General features: G+C 33.6%; 2 protein-coding genes across 2 annotated transcripts; one reads left to right on the top strand and one right to left on the bottom strand.

The window, feature by feature from the left end:
• Positions 1-98: 98 nt before the first annotated feature.
• On the bottom strand, positions 99-2,658 carry LOC140866191 (glutaredoxin-C3-like). The gene is made up of 5 exons (XM_073271103.1): positions 2,550-2,658; positions 2,178-2,436; positions 1,069-1,142; positions 829-927; positions 99-582 (listed from the first exon to the last, which is right to left on the bottom strand). The coding sequence occupies exons 1-5, from the start codon at positions 2,629-2,631 to the stop codon at positions 527-529; spliced, it is 570 nt and encodes a 189-aa protein (XP_073127204.1). The 5' UTR covers positions 2,632-2,658; the 3' UTR covers positions 99-526.
• Positions 2,659-15,633: 12,975 nt separating this feature from the next.
• On the top strand, positions 15,634-17,091 carry LOC140866114 (GATA transcription factor 5-like). Its single transcript, XM_073271012.1, has 3 exons — positions 15,634-15,780; positions 15,877-16,175; positions 16,275-17,091. Exons 2-3 carry the CDS (start codon positions 15,879-15,881, stop codon positions 16,896-16,898), a joined length of 921 nt encoding a protein of 306 aa, XP_073127113.1. The 5' UTR covers positions 15,634-15,780; positions 15,877-15,878; the 3' UTR covers positions 16,899-17,091.
• The last annotated feature ends 5,342 nt before the right edge of the window (positions 17,092-22,433 follow it).

Consider the following 22,433-nt stretch of genomic DNA (forward strand, 5'->3'; position numbering starts at 1 on the left):
AAAAAAAAACTGAAAAGTCCAATGGCATTTAGAAAATACGCTGCAAATGAACCTGCCTAAAATCTTAGCCTCCGAAATGTTCATTGTTAAAGGGTCTGAAATAAAAACTTCATGTTTGTGCAGGCAACTGCCAGCGCACGCACATGAACGGCTTTTTTTCCTGAGCTACATAATGAGTGTCACATTATCTAACATTGCTAACAAAGACTACCTTCAAAGACAATATAACACTTGTGTTCATGAGTTTCAATGGATCTCTACACGACGAGCACTTCAACATTCATCAAAACCATCAAGGGCAACCAGTGTCACTCAAACTCAGTGTGATGCAAATAGCGTTCCTAGAATAAACTCTTGCAACATTATGAACATGGAATTGATACATTGAAAAATTTTCATTGCCTTGAAAAGTATTATGAAATTCCAGGTGAAAGATTTTTCTTAATTTCTAGGTCATATTCAGCTTCCCAAAAAGATCAACTTCAAGCTTCATTTATGCGAGGTTAGCTCACATGGAGACGTCTCCTCAAGCACTGCTCAGAAGGTTTTGCAGTTGGCCACTCCGAACTGCTGCTTGGAGATCTAAATTGTAGAAGATAAAAGAAAAACCGATGTCATTCAGTTTCAAAGAATTCTAAAGTGAATTTCAATTCATTTGAATAGATATTAAATAGATATTCACATTTTTGGTGAAAGCTTATTTCGTAAAACATTTAAAGAAACAATTTTAATTATTTCCTGCACTGACTGGATCAGGAAAAAGGATATTATCATATTTTGGGGGGTACTTCATAGTATAGAACATTTTAAAATAAAAATGAATCCTACCATCAGAGCCACCAATGTGTTTGCCATTCACAAATACTTGCGGGACAGTTCGTCGGCCAACCAGATCCAAAAGAACATCCTGAATTACGTACCCATCATCTACATGTAATCAAGGAAAAAAAATCAACTGCAAGTCCTGTTGTGAAGCAACCGGAAAGCAAGAACCCACCTCATGCAAATCTCATCGGTGATTGGTGAACACATGTTAATAGAGAAAAAATGGATAATTGTGACCAATACCTCGAAGATCAAGCTCCACAACAAAGGGCTGCTCAGCAAGTTCACGGAATATTCGCTTGGCCTTCGAGGAATATCTAATCTCAGAAAACAACCATAAGTGAGAATAGATAATTTTTTTTTTGATAAGAAGTGAGAATAGATCATTTTGGGACATAAGAACAACTCCTATGCTTTAAATCTGCAGATTGGGAGTAAATTTTCCAAATTTGTGCACTACAATATATAAATTTAACATGTAGAAGCTAAAATAGAATTTGTTAAAACAGTTTCCGACACGATTTTTTTTAATGATTGATGAAGCACCAGATCTATCAGCAATCACACATGCTCAGATGCTCCAAAGCCAACATTGTAAAATGTACCATAAGACCAAGCCATCACCGATGACACCATATCAAATTTAGTATCAAAACCACTTGAGCGCGCCTTTTGGCGCCTATCGCTTTCTGTCTTAACTGCCTCGACAACACTGTACTCTCTCAGTTCCCAGCCATTTTCTAGTCGTACCATAAACTATTGCAGTTGATATTAAGCTGTGGATCACTAAATTCATTCACTTTCCAATTGAGAGGAAGCTGTGCTTAGGTCAATAAACAACTTGGAAGATATTGAAGTTTCCATTTCATGTCTCTCACGTAATTGGGAAACTTTGCATAACGAAGAGAAATTGTAAGGAAAAAAAATTGGAATTAAAAATTTACCCTACTCATCAATAACTTCTTGCTCGATACAGTTCCTATAGGAAAATTCAGAAATGTCTGGTCTGTAATAACCATTACAAAAAACTGTGACAGGGAGAAGATCAGTTACACCAAACCAAGAAACGGAACACGCTTCTTCATTAATTTTTCTATCTAATGATGAGTGCACCGAACCTAGAAATGAAACACACTTCTTCCTAAATTTCACCCACACGCACTCGATAATACAATCTTAACACGCTGCGAAGATCTACAAAAATAACTCCGATCCCTTCGAATTCAACTAGCAGTAGCAGTTCTCAGCACCATTCCATTTTAAAATCGAGACAAAAAAATAAAAATCACTCTTAACATCCAATTTACGAAATGTATCAACCACCGCTAGCGCGCCAGGGTGGGAGGACTTACGGGCAGTATGATTTGGAGAAAATTGCAATCTTGTTAGAGTATATGACATTCTGCACAAAGGCTGATGCAGAATTAGAAGCTAGGGCTTGTGGAATAGAATTTCCCAGCAGCACTAAACAAGCTACCGCTGTAATTAAAACCGAGCGCCGCTGAAAACCCATTTCCGGCATCCTGGAGACGTAGTTTCTATCTCTTTCCGGTTCGCAGCTATAACAACAACTGAGTTTCACCATATATTTTCGGGGCAAAAAAATTACACCTGTGCGAATCAAGATCGCAGCATCTTACCGTCAATTTAACACAAAAACATTGAGTTAAGAAAGGGCTGTAAACTTTCAGAATGGGAAAATCTGAGAAGAAAGAGTAGTGTACCTCTGGAGAAATTGGAGCGCGCGAACCGAAGAAATGACGAAGGCAATGGGCGTAGCTGAAGGGCAGTTGACGATCCGTTCATACTTTCACTAAATTCTCAGAAAACGACGCAGTTTTCGACTATATACAACGACAGAGTAAAATACTATTTATAAAAAAGCTATCTTTAGGACCTCGTTTCACATGAGTCAAAGGCTCATTCATTTATGCGAAGATTAAATCGAGAGATGTACACGAGCGGAGGACCTGAGGAGGAGCAATATGATCAACCCCAAAACATACCCCACAATATTTCAGCATACTATTTATTATTACTTAGCAGGTATAGTTTTATATAATAGTCTTAATAGATGAAAATGCGATGAGTCATGAATTTTTATGCATCTCTTATTTTTGTCATTTTTTCTTTAACTTAATTTCATCATATGGTCGATGAAGTCATTGCATATTGGTTGGATGAGACCATCATTTTTAGTTCATGTGATGATTGATGAAAATATGATTAACTTGATATAAGTGAAATTTTATAAATATAACAATTTTGTTATTCGAAGTTTGCAATTGACAATGGATTTAAGATATTATATAATTAATAATAAACATGATAATCCTACAAAATTAAAAACATACAAATCAATCTATTATTCATCTTTATAGATTACTCATTCCTATTTTATCATATTTGTATCATATTTATATCATTTATCATCAAACCGTATCTCAATTAATGTACACCAAAAGTGGACAATAAATTGGTAAGTGCATGACACCAAAGGATATCTCATATTTTGTTTTCATTCTAATAATAATAAAAAAAATGATCACTAATCATGTTTATTTTTTTAATCTATAAAACCATAGGACTTATCATGTAATTAATGAAAAAACGATCTACTATCTCCACAATTCAATGAAATTAATGCACACTTGAGTGATGAGCCGATCGTTGGACGAGTGAAATAACTTTATATATAATATTTTATTTAACATTCAATTTTAATTTATTTAAATATTTTATATAAATAAAAATTGACATAATGTCATGTCTGGAAAAGAGGGGTTGAGGTTGTACGTACAATTAATTCTAGATTCTTTGACATGCACAGCACGAAAAGAATAGTTTGCAGTTTCAGGAATCTTTCAGCAAAAATTGTCTGAATCATCTTCACAGTAAAAAAGTAGAAAAACACAAGAATTGACCAAATATATATAGTATGCTTTTAGCACTGCAGATTACAAGCACTTTGCCAAACTTAACTCTGTTAATTTTCTAATTACTTTTAGCATATAGATTTTACTTTAAATTATGAAGTTTGATTTGTACAGCGACCGAGCATGTATGTCAGGATGTCAATAACAAATGAATTTGAAATTCACTTCGATATTTTGTGAGAATGGTGATCTATATGACTCTGAAATAAGATGGAATCTAAATTAAAAGAATTCATATATTTTATCAATCTGTATACATAATTGTATGTTGTCGTATTATTAGGAATAAAATGTGCGTACGCCAAATTTTACCAGCCCAAAAATATGATTAACAGATTATGGACAAAAACTTCTATATATGAGACAGTTTCAAAGATTTTTTTTTAGACGGGTTTTTTATATGGGTTATCCATTAAAAAGTATTACATTTTATGCCAAAAGTATTACTTATTATTATAAATATGGGTAGGGTTGACCCGTCTCACGAATGAGACTGTCTCACAGGAGTGTTACTCAATTAACATAAGATTAAAGTAAAGGGGAGTTGATATTTACACTCCATTTTTTGTTATTTGCACTCCACTTGTGAGTAAATTGAATAAATATTTTACACATGAAGTGGAGTATAGATAACACAAAATAAAGTGTAGATAACACAAAATGGAGTGTAAATATTTTTGTTATTTTCACTCCACTTGTGAGTAAATTGAATAAATATTTTACACATGAAGTGAAGTGTAGATAACACAAAATAGAGTGTAGATAACACAAAATGGAGTGTAAATATCAACTCCCTAAATTATCAATCCTTCAATTATCTCATCTCAGATACCAAACGCACCCTATGTATTTCCAAATTTTACAATTCAAACTAGTATATGCATAATATGTTAGATACATCCAATATAATGTTGAATAAACCTTAAATTAAGGCATAAAATAATACGTTTGTAATATATTACAATAAATATTAAACTATTGACTTGGCTTATATCGCAAGTTTTATTTAATTTGATATAGAATCGAGAACGGCTTTCTTTAAATTTTTTTATAATATTTTCTTGCAATTTTGATACTCTTCGGTTGATTTTATTTTATTTTTATTACTTGTGTTTTAGTGTTGAATCTGAGTTCTTTTTACTCTTGTATTTAATAAATAATTTTGATAGTAGATAATTTGGACGGGATGTGCAGCCACCATGATCCCGGCCCTCTTCTATTAATCATGAAAAGAATATGAATTCCTTGCAAGATTCTTTCCTTTAAATTTAATTTAATATTTTTTCTATTGAGACGTCAAATTCTTTCAAATCTACTATCGTATATATTTTTTTAAAACAATAATAAATAATGGTATATATATGAGACTCAGTGTGCATAATCCGTGTTGGTGCGAACTATCTGATACGACTCTGATCATGTACATCATTTGGTGGAATGAATGGTACATGAGAATTGTATTTTGAAACTTTTTTTTTTTTGCCTAGGACTTGAAAATCAAGCAAGACACGAAATAAAACACAAAATAAATAAATAAATAAATATTTTTGAAACAAGACAGACGAATAAAAATGACTCAACAAACATGATATATATTTTTTAAAAAAAACTCTAACGAGTAGCTTATCCAAGCAAGAACCTCCATACATAAATTTCACCTTGACCCATTGCCTACAACTGATGAGACAAGAACCTTGGTGTATGAAATTGCGCATCGACTCATTACTTATAAGTTATAACAAAGCAAAAGCTAAAGTCACGTGTTGAAAATGGATCTCGACCAATTATTATGGATATGATCAATTTGTGGACACCACATGCATCACACACACGAGGATTATAAGTCAAGTTATGTGCATGACAAGAGTCACACCTTGCTAAGTTCCATACACTCAAGAACACGAGATAAAACTCTCAAATTTGGTGAAAAATCTCACAATTTTATTGACTATAATTAACGAACCCTTACAAAATTGTTCCAAGTTTTTATATATAGATACATGTGTGTGTGTGTGTGTGTGAAATTCATAATTAAGTTAACAATGCAATATGAGCTTAGAACAAAGTATGGTACATAATATGAACATCAATCATGAGGCCTTGTACAATATTCAACAAAATAAACACGAGGCACATATATAGTCTAGAATTTCTTTGATATATAAACTTGATGATATAATTCTTCATCCTTTCACTTTTTACATTGCGTAACGTCATAAATTTCACGATCTTCAAACTTAAAGTTTTTTGATTGACAAACATGATAGCATGTGAGAAATCGTTTATTTGATTTGATTTCTTGTCCTCATCAGATCGATCACATCAGGGAGAAAGTCGATACTACAGTGGGATATTACCCGGAGGGTAGTTGTGTGGCCAACAAATGAGCATACATGCATTTCGCGTGGACCCCAAGTGCTTACATATGGAGCCCATGTAAAATTAGGTCAATTATGACCTTATATATATACTACGTACAGAGGCTAGTGTCCTTTCTGTAGGATCGAATCACACCAGGATCACTTATTCATTAGAACAACGTGGAATATTATAATATCTATAACCGCCCATGCATGGATAATGGTTAGGTGAGACCAATTTTGATCGGTTATAAAGTATGTCCAAATTTCATAAATTTTGTTTAGTAGTCAAACATGCAAATTGTTGGAAGATGCAGATCTCGCATTACACGAGCCAGACGCTCTTAATTAATAGTGATTAGACTGAGGTTCATATGATGTTAGAGCGTTACATGTCCAAAATTGAGTGAGAAATTCATCATAGCATGCATAATGCATGTGCTTTCTAAGACAACCAAAGTAAGTAGAATGACAAGCATTTATTTGCTCGTCATTGTGTGAGTTCTTGCATTTTTCTGCAACTTTTGAGACTCTGGACCATTTCACGAGGTTTAATTTTGATGACGCTAATTTAGCATGTATCTCTGTCCGTGATTAATAATTTAATATGGTGTGTTCAAGATAATCAACGTATGGATTGAGGAAAAATTTAGTTAATAACGTACTCCTATAATATAACTCATAGACATGTCGATTGAGTCGACAATAAAATACTAGACACGTACAGTCATGCATGTGTATAGTTATTGTGAAGACTTTTCTGTTGAGGGCTTCGAATGCTATTCAATTCTCTCGATAATCGTATTCTCTGAATCACAACAAGAGCTTGGCTAAAAGGCAGATCAAGATAGAGCTGGAAACTTGGAGATTGTATCTCGGTGGCTTTGATTCAAATTGTATTCGACAGATACAGCTGTCAAAAGCGTGAGTTGTGATTAATTGAGAGTTGTAACGATTGGAACACTGATTTGTGATAGTGAATTTATATGGGAAGAATCCCAGAACCTTGGATGCAGGATTTGATAATCCGAACCAAGTAATTTTCTGTGTTCTTGTTCTTATTTCTGCGTGAGTTCTTTATTATGAGATTGTGCATTTTCTCTTGCGGCTGTGTGATTAGTATTTTCTGTGGATCGGTTGTTCTCTGGTGTTTATATTACAACAAGTGGTATCGAGCCCAAGATTCTGATCTTGGGCACAAAGAGGGTTTGATCTTGCCGATTTATTTTCTTCTCATTTACTGGAAAAATCTTCAACCTCTTATTTTCTTGAGGACTTCGGGATAAGGATGTCTACTGGCCAGGGATATTCTTTAGCAATGCCCGCGTCAAGATTTGAGGTGGAGATGTTTGATGGGAAGAATGACTTCAATCTTTGGAGGGAAAAGATGGTAGCTCATCTAGGCAATCTAGGTTTAGATGAGGCTCTGCAAGGCGAATCTAAAATCACAAGTACCACATAAAACAAACCAGATATATTGAAGAAGGCAAGAAATACAATTATCCTGAGCTTGAGTGATCAAATTCTCAGGAAAGTTGTAAGGGAAAAGACTGCAGCTGATATGTAGCTGGAGCAATTATACATGAAAAAAGCTTTGCCGAATCGAATATATCTGAAACAGAAATTTTACAGCTTTAAGATGGATGAAAACAAATCAAGTGATGAGAATGTTGATGAGTTCACTAAGCTGCTATCAGATCTTGAAAACATGGATGTACAGATTGATGAAGAAGATCAAGCAATCTTCTTACTGAACTCTCTACCAAAAGACTATGACCAATTGAGGGATACATTGAAGTATGGCAGGGAAACTCTCACACTTGAAGAAGTGACAGGGGCTGCCTACTCTAAAGAATTGGATTTAAAAGCAAATGGTAAACTTCAAAAGCCTGCTGGTGAAGGTCTAAATGTGAGAGGAAGATCTGTTGAGAGGAAGAGTTCGAATAATAGATGGAGATCAAGATCGAGATCAAAGTCAAGACCAAAGAGAACATGCTGGTCTTGTAAGAAGGAAGGTCATATAAGAAGATTTTGCCCTTTAAGAAAAAATAATCAAGGACAGGAAACATCCCCTGCTACTGATGCAGCAAATGTGTTAGAAGAATATGAGGAAGCTGAGGTCCTAACAGTCTCTACTGATGACCCTAAAGAAGAATGGGTTCTAGACTCAGGATGTACTTATCATATGTCTCCTAGAAGGGACTGGTTCTCAGATTTTCAAGAGACAAAAACAGGTTATGTACTACTGGGAAATAATGAATCATGTAAAATTCAAGGTGTTGGATCAGTGAAGCTAAAAATGTGGGATGGATCAGTGAAAATCTTATCAGATGTGAGGTACATACCTGACCTAAAGATGAACTTAATCTCTTTAGGCACCTTAGATCAGAAGGGTCTAAGCTACAAAGCACAAGGTGACACTCTCAAAGTAGTAAAAGGTTCACTGGTTATTATGAAAGCAATTCTAAAGCAGGGCCTCTATGTCCTTCAAGGATCCACCTTGTCATCAGAAACCCATGTAATCACATCAGATAAGAACAGTACACTTCTTTGGCATCAGAGACTCGGACATATGAGTCTAATGGGTCTACAGGAGCTATCTAAACAAGGCCTTCTGGAATCCAAGCAGATCAGCAAGCTAGAATTTTGTGAGAACTGTGTTCTTGGCAAGACACATAGGCTGAGGTTCAACACATCAACTCACAAAACAAAATCTCCACTAGAATATATACACGCAGATCTTTGGGGCTCCTCTAAGGTACCTTTATCACTCTCTAAATGTCAATATTTTATATCTTTGATTGATGACTATTCCAGAAAAGTTTGGATTTACTTCTTAAAAACAAAAGATCAAGCTTTTAGTAAATTTATGGAATGGAAAACTTTAGTTGAGAATCAATCTGGAAATAAAATTAAAACTCTAAGAACAGACAATGGGTTGGAATTTTGCAACCATGAGTTTGATGAATTTTGTGCTAAGAATGACATTGCTAGACATAGGACATGTACTTATACACCACAACAAAATGGTGTGGCAGAACGCATGAATAGAACTATCATGAACAAAGTAAGGTGCATGCTTAGTGAGAGTGGACTTCCACCTAAATTTTGGGCAGAGGCAGCCTTTACTGCCTGTTATTTGATTAATCTATCACCTTCCTCTGCCATTGAATTTAAGGTTCCAGAAGAAAAATGGTCCAGTATAAAACCAAACTATAAACATCTTAAAGCATTTGGTTGTGTAGTATACATTCATGCTAATCAAGGTAAGCTTAATCCTAGAGCTAAGAAGGGTATTTTTCTGGGCTATCCTACTGGAGTAAAGGGCTATAAGGTGTGGCTTTTAGATGAGCTTAAGTGCATCATAAGTAGGGATGTTATTTTTAATGAATCTGAGTTTTATAAAACTAATCAGCCAGCTCCAAACAAGCTGAGCAGAATTTTCAGGAAAACTCTCAGTCAAAAATTAAAGGAAAGGAAAATAATATGGAAGAAGGTGGAGCTGATCTTAATATACCAGAAGACTTTTATGAAATAAGCAATGCAGAAGATCAGTCTTCACACCAAGACACTGATGCAGAGGACATAAATAAAGAAGAACATGGTGTGGATAATAGTCAAGATCAGAATCTAGATGATTATATGCTGACTAAAGACAGGATCAGAAGAGAAATAAAGCTGCCATCTAGATTTGCATCTTCTGAGTATACTGCTTTTGCCTTGAATTTGGCAGACCTGATAGAATTGGAGGAACCAACATCATTTGAAGAGGCAATGAAGTGTAGAGATAGTGCTCATTGGCTAAAATCCATGCAAGATGAATACAGATCATTGATCAAAAACAATACATGGACATTGGTTGATAAACCAAAGGACAAAAGGGTGATAAGCTGTAAATGGATATTTAAAAGGAAACCAGGAGTCCCAGGAGTTGAAGGTCCAAGGTTCAAAGCTCGGTTAGTTGCAAAAGGGTTCTCACAGTTGGAAGGGATTGATTATCATGAAGTGTTCTCTCATGTGGTGAAACATTCTTCCATTAGGATCTTGTTAGCAATCACAGCGATACAAGACCTGGAACTTGAACAATTGGATGTTAAAACAGCTTTTCTACATGGAAATCTTGAAGAAAAGATCATGATGACTCAACCAAAAGGTTTTGAAAGTAATTCACAAGCTGGACAAGTTTGTTTGCTGCAAAAGTCACTTTATGGTCTAAAGCAGTCACATAGACAGTGATATAAGCGTTTTGATGACTTCATGCTACACCAAGGATACATGAGATCAAAGTATGACAGCTGTGTATACTTCAGGAAGTTACAAAATCAGTCTTACATATATCTGTTGATTTATGTGGATGACATGCTTATTGCATGTAGAGACTTTAAGGAAATTCAGAACCTAAAAGATCAACTTAATTCTGAATTTGAAATGAAGGACCTTGGGACAACAAAACAAATTTTAGGAATAGAGATAAGGAGAGATAGGAAGCTGAGAATTTTGTCTTTGTCTCAAGAAAAGTATATAAATAAAGTACTTAAACTCTTCAAGATGGCAGAAGCTAAGGAAGTTAGCACACCTATTGGTGCTCACTTCAAATTGAAGTCAGTCCAAAGAGAACAAGAGGAATTAGAGGAGATTCATATGAAGAAGGTTTCTTATTCAAATGCAGTGGGAAATATAATATACTTGATGATATCTACTCGACCAGACATCACTTATGGTTTAAGTCTTGTGAGTAGGTTCAGGAGTAAACCAAGCAGAGATCATTGGAAGGCAGTTCAATGGCTTCTAAGGTACTTAAAGGGAACTTCAAAGCTGACATTACAGTACTCTAGGTCTATGTCAAACACATGTGCAGTCACTGGTTTTTGTGACTCTGATTACGCTGCTGATCTAGACAAGAGGAGATCAATTTCAGGTTATGTGTTTACTGTTGGAGGCAAAGTGGTTAGTTGGAAATCAAACTTACAAAATGTGGTTGCTTTATCCATTACTGAAGCCGAGTGCATTAGCCTAACTGAAGCTGTAAAAGAAGGTCTTTGGATCACTGGTTTTGTTAATGAAATGGGTATGGAACAGAAAGGTGTCATCATTTTTTGTGACTCACAAAGTGCAATACATTTATCCAAAAATTCTGTCTTTCATGAAAGGACAAAGCATATAGATGTTAGATTGCATTTTGTGAGGGATATCATATCAAGAGGCTTGATTGAAGTCCAAAAGATTGACACTTTGATCAATCCAGCTGATATTTTGACAAAGGTGGTGCCTGTGAGCAAACTTAATCATGCATTAAGGAAGCTCAAAGTTGTGGAGTAAGTTTAGTTTAACACTGGGTTCTCGTGGAATTCACAAAGCAAACAAATCAGTCAAAGGTGGAGATTTGTGAAGACTTTTCTGTTGACTTGCATTAGTTGCTTTGGACTGTCTAGATCAACTCTTGAGTTAAAACTTGATCTAACGGCTATGATTAAAGGGTTTGTTAGTTATGGGCCGTTAGTTAGCATGATTAAGTTTAAAGGGGGTTGATATCGAGCTTACAAGAAAAAAGTTAAAAATCAAGAAGAGGGCTTCGAATGCTATTCAATTCTCTCGATAATCGTATTCTCTGAATCACAACATGCAAGAGCTTGGCTAAAAGGCAGATCAAGATAGAGCTGGAAACTTGGAGATTGTATCTCGGTGGCTTTGATTCAAATTGTATTTGACAGATACAACTCTCAAAAGCGTGAGTTGTGATTAATTGAGAGTTGTAACGATTGGAACACTGGTTTGTGATAGTGAATATGGGAAGAATCCCAGAACCTGGAATATAGGATTTGATAATCCGAACCAAGTAATTCTCTGTGTTCTTGTTCTTATTTCTGCGTGAGTTCTTTATTCTGAGATTGTGCATTTTCTCTTGCGGCTGTGTGATTAGTATTTTCTGTGGATCGGTTGTTCTCTGGTGTTTATATTACAACAGTTATATACAATATCGACATAGTTAATCATGCTCCATTATCAGGGATCAGAGGTGCTTGATTTGGTTTGGCCACTTAACTTACAGTACACAACGAATTCTTGAATTGAAAGATTATCTCTTTTTAGAAGACTTGATATAAATCTTTCCAAATGTTTCTTTTCTCGCTTGGTCACACGTTCTATTCCCTATATATATGAAATAATGTGACATATATAAGACGAGATTATGATGAAACAGGTGGTTTTTACTTCCTCAAATGTATAATACGTGAGCAGGAAATATTATATATATATTTGAGATTTGGTGCATTTAATTATATACCATATATAAATTTAGACGTGTAAGATTATTTAATATCTATTATATTATTATTTGATAAGAAAATTTGAAAATGTTTAGTATTTCATAAATACATCTGCAATTTGAGGTAGAGTGAGGTTTTTGTTGGCCAAAGAGAGGAAACCTATAAATTTAGGTAGCTTTCAGTTGCCGCATATCAATAAGGGATACACAACAAAATATTCTATTATTAGAAAATTATTGGGCATCGCAAAATAATTTTGAGGGTATAAAGTCTGCGAGTGATCTGAATATTCGAGTAATATTCCAGTGAACGCAAAAGAAATAAAAGTGTTGCATATGTGATTTGTAAGACCTAACGTTTGTTTCTTTATCAAAAAGTTACATATGGTGAAAATAGTTCAACTCAAATATTTTACAGCGCACATCAACCCAAACACTATGGTTCAATCGCTCGCAGAGACAATTATTGTACATTAACTCCCTCTCAATAATTACACTCATTGCGATCAATGAGACTCGAACCCATGACCTTAGTTCTGATACCAATGTAGGATCGAACACTTGCCGCTTTATCAAAAGTTATAGCTAGTGGTATTTAAACGACATAGCAGACCAAACAATATGGTTTGATCGCTCTACTCAGTATGGATAATTTTTGTACCCCAACATGATTGTCCGAAGTTTGTAGAACGGGTCGTGGATATAAACCATATACATTATTTTGTTGAAGTTGTGTGTGATTTATCGCTTTTATGCTATAAATTCTTATAATTGACCTGTGTGGTCAAATTTTAGTTTTATTCTACTATCATCACCGTCATCGTTGTTGTTGTTGTTATTGTTATTGTTTTTGGTATTATTATTATTTGAAAATGTTATCTGATTTGCCACTGATATGACATTGACATTTATAGTGCCACACATCATTATTGTGGAAAAACGACTTAAATTGCAAAAAAATTAAAGATATTGGCTAATGCTGAAATTTGACAATTTAAATAACCAAAATTACAATGTTACTTATAAATAAATATTCATATCATCCGAACAGAGGCGGAGCCAGAAATAAATGAAGGGGTGACTAAGATTTTTGAAAAAATCAATGTATCAATAAAATTCATCGAAATAGGTGGTTAAAATTTTTGAAAAATCAATGTATCAATAAAATTCATAGAATATATCAAAATTAATACATAAATATGAGCCGGGCTTAATCAATTTGGGCTGGAGATATAAATGATTTTTTTAAAAATAAAGTATATATCCAATATGGTCTAAAGGCAGGCCTGGGCTCACCCCCTCTATCCGCCCCTGCATCCGAATGAACTAAACTGAATAACTTATCAAATCAAAAGTAACTAAAAAAATCTCCAAGTCACCCAGTCTCCTTGCATATTAATGATTTGTATACTCTATCTTATATCTTTGTGAGTATTTACCTCCTCTAAATGGATTTTTCTTAGCAAAAAAAAATTCATGATCATTTATTTTTATAGAATGCAAACACTACCTTAAACTTCTCTTCATTGTTTATCTTCTTCGTCGATCATAAGCTTTCTAGTTCTCTTCTCGTGCCTATGTATATATATATTTCCATGACAAAAATCTCAAATTTCTTTCTAATTAGATATTTTCCTTCCTCAATGAACTTACTTTTATATCATCAAAATAGATCTCAACGATGGTTGATATATATTATATGTATGTGTGTGTGAACTTCCATTGCCAACTGCACCAACAAACATGTGTATTAATGAATAAAATAAATGGTGCAAGACTCATGACTGGGGAGAAAGGGTGGGGAAAATGATACCTCCCACATGCATTTATAGTTGAATATGTTCTGTATATTTGAAAATGCAAAAAGTACATTCCAACTGAAAATATGTTTTTCTTCTAACTATATATTGTGAATTTTCGACATTAGCTTAAGTCTATAAGATAAGAACTACCTACTAAATTGAGAAAGTTTTTTAAAAAATATATTAATGATCAAACAAAATACAAATCAATAATTATTACACACGTGCAAAACATTACCTAAATATGTTATTCGATCATTATAATACACACATTATGCGCATGCACCTGACTGTTAGGACACGCGAGACTATTAATGACATATGTTCGGTGAAATTAAACACATGTCACTGTTTGTTTTTTGATATGATTGACATGTTGTATTTTCTATACTCAACTTACATAACGTGGCGCTACGTACGTACAACACCCAGGGTTTACATGTTAGAGCAAGATTCGATTATACTTCATCAGGTGTCACACTTGCATCCAAAAATAGATAAAGGATCATTTTTTTAAGAAAGTTTGATAAAAAAAAAAAATCACATTAGTTGAGTGAAAATGAATGCAAAGATATAGACATGGTTTGTAGCGTTTTGAATCATTCGATCAAGACATCCGTTAAAAAATACTTAAAATGCAATAATATAATTAATGCGTAAAATTTATATATACATTAATAATGAATGCATGTATTAACAGTTTCATTTTAAATCAAATATAATAGGTCATCGTCATTATATTATCATTATGTCTTCCTTCTAGATCCTGAGTAGGAAATCTCGAGAATTATGTGTGCAAAATTAAAAAAGCCAGAGCGGGAAAGCACAAGAATCCTCGGCCACTTTAAAGAATGTCCACCTATCAATGCCACCGGTGAACTCACACACATTAGTCAAACGAGTGATTCCATTTTTTAAATTCGAATTCAAATTTCAAAATTAACTATACAAGAAATAAGAATTAAATATAATTTGCCAATCATACAAGTCAATATTTTAACATAAAAAGTTGATTTCCTTCAAAGTAAGTACAATTTACCAATTATTAATTAGTCAACATTTAATATCGTAATACACAACGATTATCATTCTTTTACATTGCAAAAATCATTAAATGAAGGATTATGCAATTCGATGCCTTGAATCCAAAAGGGCTATAATCTGATATTCGAATAAATTAGTAGCCGCCTCGTTAAATTATTATTTATATTTTAAAAACCATGCCCTATGTATAGTTGCTATATATCATGAAAATCAAACCAATGATTTGAAATCTCATATATAAATTACAAAATATTTAATAAATATATATAATTGGTAAACAAAACAAAAATAAGAGTAGAGATAAAATCAATAAAAGTAGAATAAAGAAGAAGAGGAAAAGAAATGAAACAGGCGCTTTTTTCTTTATATATTTTTTTCTAAATTATAATTATTTTTTCCTACTGTGTAATAATTAAGAAGCTGGATTTATAATCCGCTTTTCCCATTTCTTTCTTCTTCTTCTTCTTCTTCTCCACCACAGTACTCTCTTCAAATTCAACAGTTTTTTCTCATTCTTCTCTCCAGTCGTTCACCTTTTGTTTCAGGTGATGAATATCTAAATTATTCACTGTTTTTTCTATAGGAAGGAGAGATTTCATGTGCATTTTTTTTCTTATCTGCATGTGGGTTTTTGTTTGTAGGAATGGAGTGTGAGCTAGGGGCCTTGAAGAGCGGGTTCGGGCCGGCGGCGGCGGCGCCTTTGGGGGATGATGTGTGGGGTGTGAACGGCGTTACAGGGGACGACTTGTTCGTTGACGAGCTTCTGGACTTTTCGAATGGGTCGTTCTCAGAGGGAGAACCGGAGGAGAAGGAACAGGAACAGGACCAGAAGGGAACAGGGTCTGTTTCTGAAGAAAAAGTAGCTGCACCTGAAAAGCTTCTTCTCGCCGGAAATGGCGATTTTGGGTCTCTTCCCTGCAGTGAGCTGCCGAGTGTTGCGGTAGTCCCGAAGCCAATTTTGTGGATATTGATGTAAGATGAAACATTTTGAGGATGAAGAAAACTGAAAAAGATTGTTTTTTTTTCCCTATTTTTGTAGGCGGAAGGTTTGGAGAGTTTGGAATGGTTATCCCAATTCATAGAGGACTCGTTTTCGGATTACTCTGTTGCCGGAAAATGGCCTCACGGTTCGGCGGAGCATCTGTCTGCGCCGGCGGCGGCTGCACAGAAGGCCAGCTGTTTCAAGACTCCGGTTCAGACGAAAGCCCGGACGAAGAGGGCCCGGACTGGAGTTCGGGTTTGGCCCGTCTTGTCCCCTTCACTGACAGAATCCTCCACCTCATCTTCATCCTCCACCCACTCCACGACGTCGTTTCCACCCCCGAAGCATTTCTTGGGAAAGCCGCTCGCCAAGAAGCAGGGGAAAAAACACGCGGAGCCCCCCGCCGCAGGCGTGGTCTCTCAGGCGAGGAGGTGTAGCCACTGTGGGGTGACAAAGACCCCACAGTGGCGGGCCGGCCCACATGGTTCGAAGACTCTGTGCAACGCATGTGGGGTGAGGTACAAATCGGGCCGGCTCTTGCCCGAGTACCGACCCGCTTGCAGCCCGACTTTCTCCCTGGAGCTGCACTCCAATAACCACCGTAAAGTCTTGGAGATGCGTCGGAAGAAAGAATCGGAGATGGAGACCGCCGGTCTGCCATCGCCGGTTCGAAGTTTTTGAAGAATCATATCCAATTAGCATTAGCTGAGAAATACATTAGCATTTAGTTGAGAACCGGATGGGACTGTACCCGGTTTAGGTGAGCCGGTTTAGCTATTGTACATTCTTTTTTTACGTTGGACAAAATGGTTTGGTGCAGTAGGTTACTAGCTGGCCTTACTTACTGAGGAGAGATTATAAAGTTTAGAGTATTTCCAAATTTGTTTTTATTAAACCCCTGATTATCTTTTCTTTATCTTTCTCAATATTGATGACTCGTAATCCATCTGATCATTTCATGCCTAGATTTCGCGTTTGAAATGAAATCTCGATTATGAGATTCAATGATAACAAATCTTGTTATTAGATCAATATATGAATATGTACCAGTATGTGACACGATTCAATGATAACAAATCTCATTACTAGATCAATATATGAATATGTCGTTATTAGATCAATATATGAATATGTACAAGCATGTGACACGTGCACCGAATACTAATATTTAAAATAGTTGCAATTTTCTTATACCCCTTTTTGGGAGTTTGTGTCTTACGATTACCATCTCTTTAGTCTATTGTCTCTTTGCATGATTGTTTAGAATCTATTATTTATTGGTAAAAAGGTTCGACTTTTCTCTTAATTTCTCACATTAATTTTTCTATTAATCAATTAACCGATCAAATGGTTGACTAATTTAATCAACTGATGAATTAATGACTCATGGGTTATTTTTTTGAGGAAGACTTTTATATCTTATGTCTTGTTGATTTCATAAAATATACATAGCCTCTCATAAGAAAATAAAAATTATATCATGTTCCTTATATATATTATATACACAACACATATGACCTACCGTGGAAAGTAATTGTGCATGATTGATGATGCAAGTTTAGATTTAAATTTACTCCACAGAGATGATTTATTATTAAATAAAAATTATATATTTTTTATTTTATTGAAAAAGAAGATAAATTTATGAAATTTGGAGTGAAATTGTCGGTTGAAAAGAGAAAACGTAAGGAGGGTATTAAGCGGCACGCCACATATCACATTGGTTGGGTGGGAAATAAATGGTGTTGGCGTGAGGTTTAAGCATTTTTAGCTTCCCCACCTTCTCAAATTCAAGCACTTGCATTTCCTAAAAGATCCTCAAAAACAAAGTTTTTTGTGACAAATAAGTGTGTGTGTGTGTGTTTTTTTCTTCAATTTCGCAATATATTTAAATAGATAATTTTTAATCGAGTATCTTAAATTCGGTATGTTTCACGTAATTTCGAAATGATTTGTAATGAAAATCTTGAACGTTCTCTCCTACTATAATAGAGTGGGATTTTAAAATTTTCAAATCATTATATCCTCATCTTTGGTAACATTCGTAAATTGATTTGAGAAAAGATGGACCATAGTATTTGGTGTGACGATGAATTTGTGGATGTTGACATGGACGACAATATTGGCTATTTGGTTTGAGTATTTTGAATTTTTATCCGTAAGATGAGTCAATTTTATTTATATTTATAATAAAAGATAATGATTTTGATATAAAAATAATATTTTTTTATGAATGACTCAAATAGAAAATTTATCTTACAAAATTGACCGGCAAAACCGTCACACATAAATTTTTGCGTTGATTTAACTGCAAACCAATGGATTTCGATATACACGGAGTAGAACATCCGGTGCAACATGCAAAAAAAAGTCGGGTTAGACAATGGGATGTACACTTTTGCAAGCCATCAATGAGTAAAACAAAAGAAAAGGCAAGAAAAGAAAAGAAGAAAGAAGGGATAAAAGGGGTGGGTGATTTCAAATTATAGTTTTTGAAATGATCCCCAACCATTTGGCATCACTTGATGGTAAATGATAATTTATTGCATATTATATTTACTTTATTATACATATTGGAATTAAATCATACACATTAAATATGAAAAAAATATGAACATTTTTTAAAAACAAGATGTGCAAGAAAAGTGAAGGGATTACTCTTTTTGAAGTCTCACCCTATTGGGACTTTAAAGTGTTCGTCGAACGACTCTCCACTATTTTTATATATTTAAAGTGTTTGTCCGTTTGAAGAAGACTCAAATAAATGTTACCTAGGCCACGTTTGATAAATATAGTACGTTTTAAGTTTTTTAAATTAAATAAAAAACATCAAGGGGTCAAAAAAAAAAATTAAATAAATGATGAAGTATTGGGACTTTTTTTTTAAGCGTTTGTCCGTTTGAAGAAGACTCAAATAAATGTTACCTAGGCCACGTTTGATAAATATAGTACGTTTTATGTTTTTTAAATTAAATAAAAAACATCAAGGGGTAAAAAAAAATGAAATAAATGATGAAGTATTGGGACTTTTTTTTTTTTTTTTTAAATTTTCGAGCAAGCAACTTATTTTTTCATTGGTATGCATGATAGAGGCATTATAACATACCATACCATATCCCAAACACATCATGTGATTGTACTAACAATTAAATGGATGCAATCAAACTTTTTCATTCTTTAAATTTGAATTTTTGGGGAAAATTCGTTATTTTATTATTATTATTATTATTATTATTATTATTATTATTATATATATATATATATATATATATATATATATATATATATATTGTCCCCCATATACAAACAATCATATATGTTAGAATCGTTGTACTATACGGTATAAATTGATGTGATTTTCTTACAATCTTATCCATTGGAGTTATTTACATTGCTTGTGATAAGTTAGAAAAAAAAAATTTGTGTTTTGTTTTTTTTGTTTTGTTTCGTTTTGGTTTTTAAGTTTGGTTAAAATTTCTTCTTCTTATTTTTTTATAAAGAAAATCATCATTGTGCTAGGGCTGATTACGGTGCGGTTTTGTGGTTTTTATTTTAAAAAAATTAAACCGAATTATCCTTTGCGATTCGGTTATATTTTATTTTTTTAATTGCGGTTTTACATATAAAATTGGTTTCGCGGTTAAAATAGATTAATAGGATCCTTTATGTTTCATTTTTAGTTATGATTGTAAAATAATTTTGATGAATATTTGTTGTGCTAAGAAAGAAATAAGAGAAAATATTGAAGGAATGTTGTGTAAGAGAGAGTGACAGAGTGTAATTAAAAATAAAAAATATATTATATATTAAGGTGTAGTTAATAATATTATTTAAAGCAATTATATAAGGCAAGACAATGCAATGCGTGCGATTTTGGGTAAAAAAAAATAAAATAAACACACCATAAAGGTAGTGCGGTTTCATATTTTTTTTTAAAAAAACTATGGTTATTTATAAAAAATGAAAGAAACAGTACAATACGGTGCGGTATGTTGCAGTCGATTTGGGCTCAGGCAGTTATTGAAAACTTTTGATCAAACCCTAATTAATTAATTGTGGCGAGGTTGGCTTAAATGTATTATTCACGTAATTAAATAAGTAAAAAAAACTTAGAGGAAAGGGCTAGGCCAAGATTCCCTCAAAAAGCTATACAGTGTCAGCATAAAAACATGAAAGATGTAGAAGAAAAAAAGCTATTAACTAACAAGTAACAACTAAATACTAAAAACAAATTCGTAAGAATGTCTCTAGCAAAACTGAAATCCAGTCTTCGAGACAGGTATCGAGAAATAAATGAACATATCACGAATAAATATTTCTAATTAAATTGATATTCCAAACCCAGCCATCGGCAAAAGTTTGGATTTTTTACAAAACTAAAAACTGTGAAAAAATAGTAAATTTTGCGAATGATATTGTGTGAAAATTAGACATTAATAACACCAAAATTCATAAAAGTTTTTAGATATATTAATTAAATGCTCCAACCTCTTTCTTATGTTACCTTGAGATGAAAACAGAAAGAAAAAACTAGCCTCCCAGGCCATTTCCAACCATGTGCTAAAATTTTAGCGTAGGAAAATTGCTCCAACGGGGCGCCAAATTTTGCGCCATTTTGGCGCCCCCACCTTGTTTGCACCAAAGGCTTGCGCCAAATTTGGTGCATTCATTTTATTTTATTTTTAATTTTTTAATTATCTTTTATATGTTTTTTTAAATATTTAAATATTAATTAAATATTTTTGGTATTATTTTAATAACTAAATATTAGAGAAAAAATTAATATATAATAATTTAATATAATAAATAAATAAGTATTTTTAATTTAATTTAATTTTTAACATTTAACGTTAAAATATTTATTTTTTAAAAAAATATTAATTATATAATTTGTAAAAATATGTTGAATAAAATTAATTAATATATGTGAAATAAAAGGAATATTTCGAGAATATTCTTTTTGGTGTAAGATTTGGTGTAAATGGATTGAAGATGGATGTTGTGTTTGGTGCAGAAATTGCATTATTTTAGTGCAAAACTTGCACTAAAATGGTGCGCAGGGTTGGAGATGGCCTAAGAGGTGTCCAAGTTAGTGGAGTAGGTGAACTATTGGTCATAGGTCAGGAGTTCGATTCCCCCTGCCAACACCTTCTTGGACTAGCCTGTAACACATGACTTGCCTAGTGTGGTTTACCTGACTAGCGTAATTTGCAGGCTATTGCGTTAGTTCGGGGGTTTACCCAGAGCGCACTAAAAGGTAATGGCTGCGGGTTCCCACGTTAAAAAAAAAAAAAAAAAGAAAAGAAAGATAAAAGTAGATAATCTTACGGATATGATAATTCAAGGTTAGCTCTACGGCTCTTAAATGGTAGTAGGGTTTTCATAATTGTCATAGTTAATGTCTCTTTTGTTCTTCTCATAGTCCATTATTTCTTTGAAATGCTTTATCTCGTGGCCGCATGGCCAGAAATTGTTAATTTGGTGAGAAAATTTTGTTTCGAAACAAATATATAAACATTTGAAAGAAGTATGCAACAAAGTATTAAAAATAATTTTATTATTTAAAAATTTTCATTTATACATATTTAAATTTCATTAACATATAAATTTAACATGACAAAAGCAAGTGCTACAAATACCAAATAAAACCGTCAAAGTGGGGCTGATCAAATCACCATAGACTGGTTATATTGGTAATTTCTCAATTCGTTGAATGAAAACTTGTGGATCGACTTGTTTTGACAGTTTTTAAATATTAAATAAGTTTTTTTTAAAAAAAATTTTGAATTGTTAATCATTCATTCATTTGGGCTTTTTTTTTTTTTTTTTACGCTTTCGTTGCTCTTGGTAAACTTCCGGACTAAGGCAATAGCCTGCAAACTACGCTAGTCAGGTAAACCACACTAGACAGTCCTGTGTGACAGACTAGTCCAAAAAAATGTTGGCAGAAAAAATCGAACTCCTAACCCATGATCAAAAGTTCACATATGTCACCAACTTGGACACCTCTTGAAGATCATTTGAGCTTCTTTCTTATCAATAATGAATGTATGAGGGAGTGGTGCTATGTTGACCCTAAGCCTATCAAGGGATCAACCCTTCAAAACTATTTTGGGCCCACTTCGGTCCCATAATAAATTGAATAGGATTTTATAGATAACTATAATCAATCAAATAAGCGTAGATATATCACTTCTAACACAATTAATTTTGTAT

This window comes from Henckelia pumila, chromosome 4, assembly GCF_033568475.1.
Source record: "Henckelia pumila isolate YLH828 chromosome 4, ASM3356847v2, whole genome shotgun sequence".
NCBI classification, from domain to species: Eukaryota; Viridiplantae; Streptophyta; class Magnoliopsida; order Lamiales; family Gesneriaceae; genus Henckelia; species Henckelia pumila.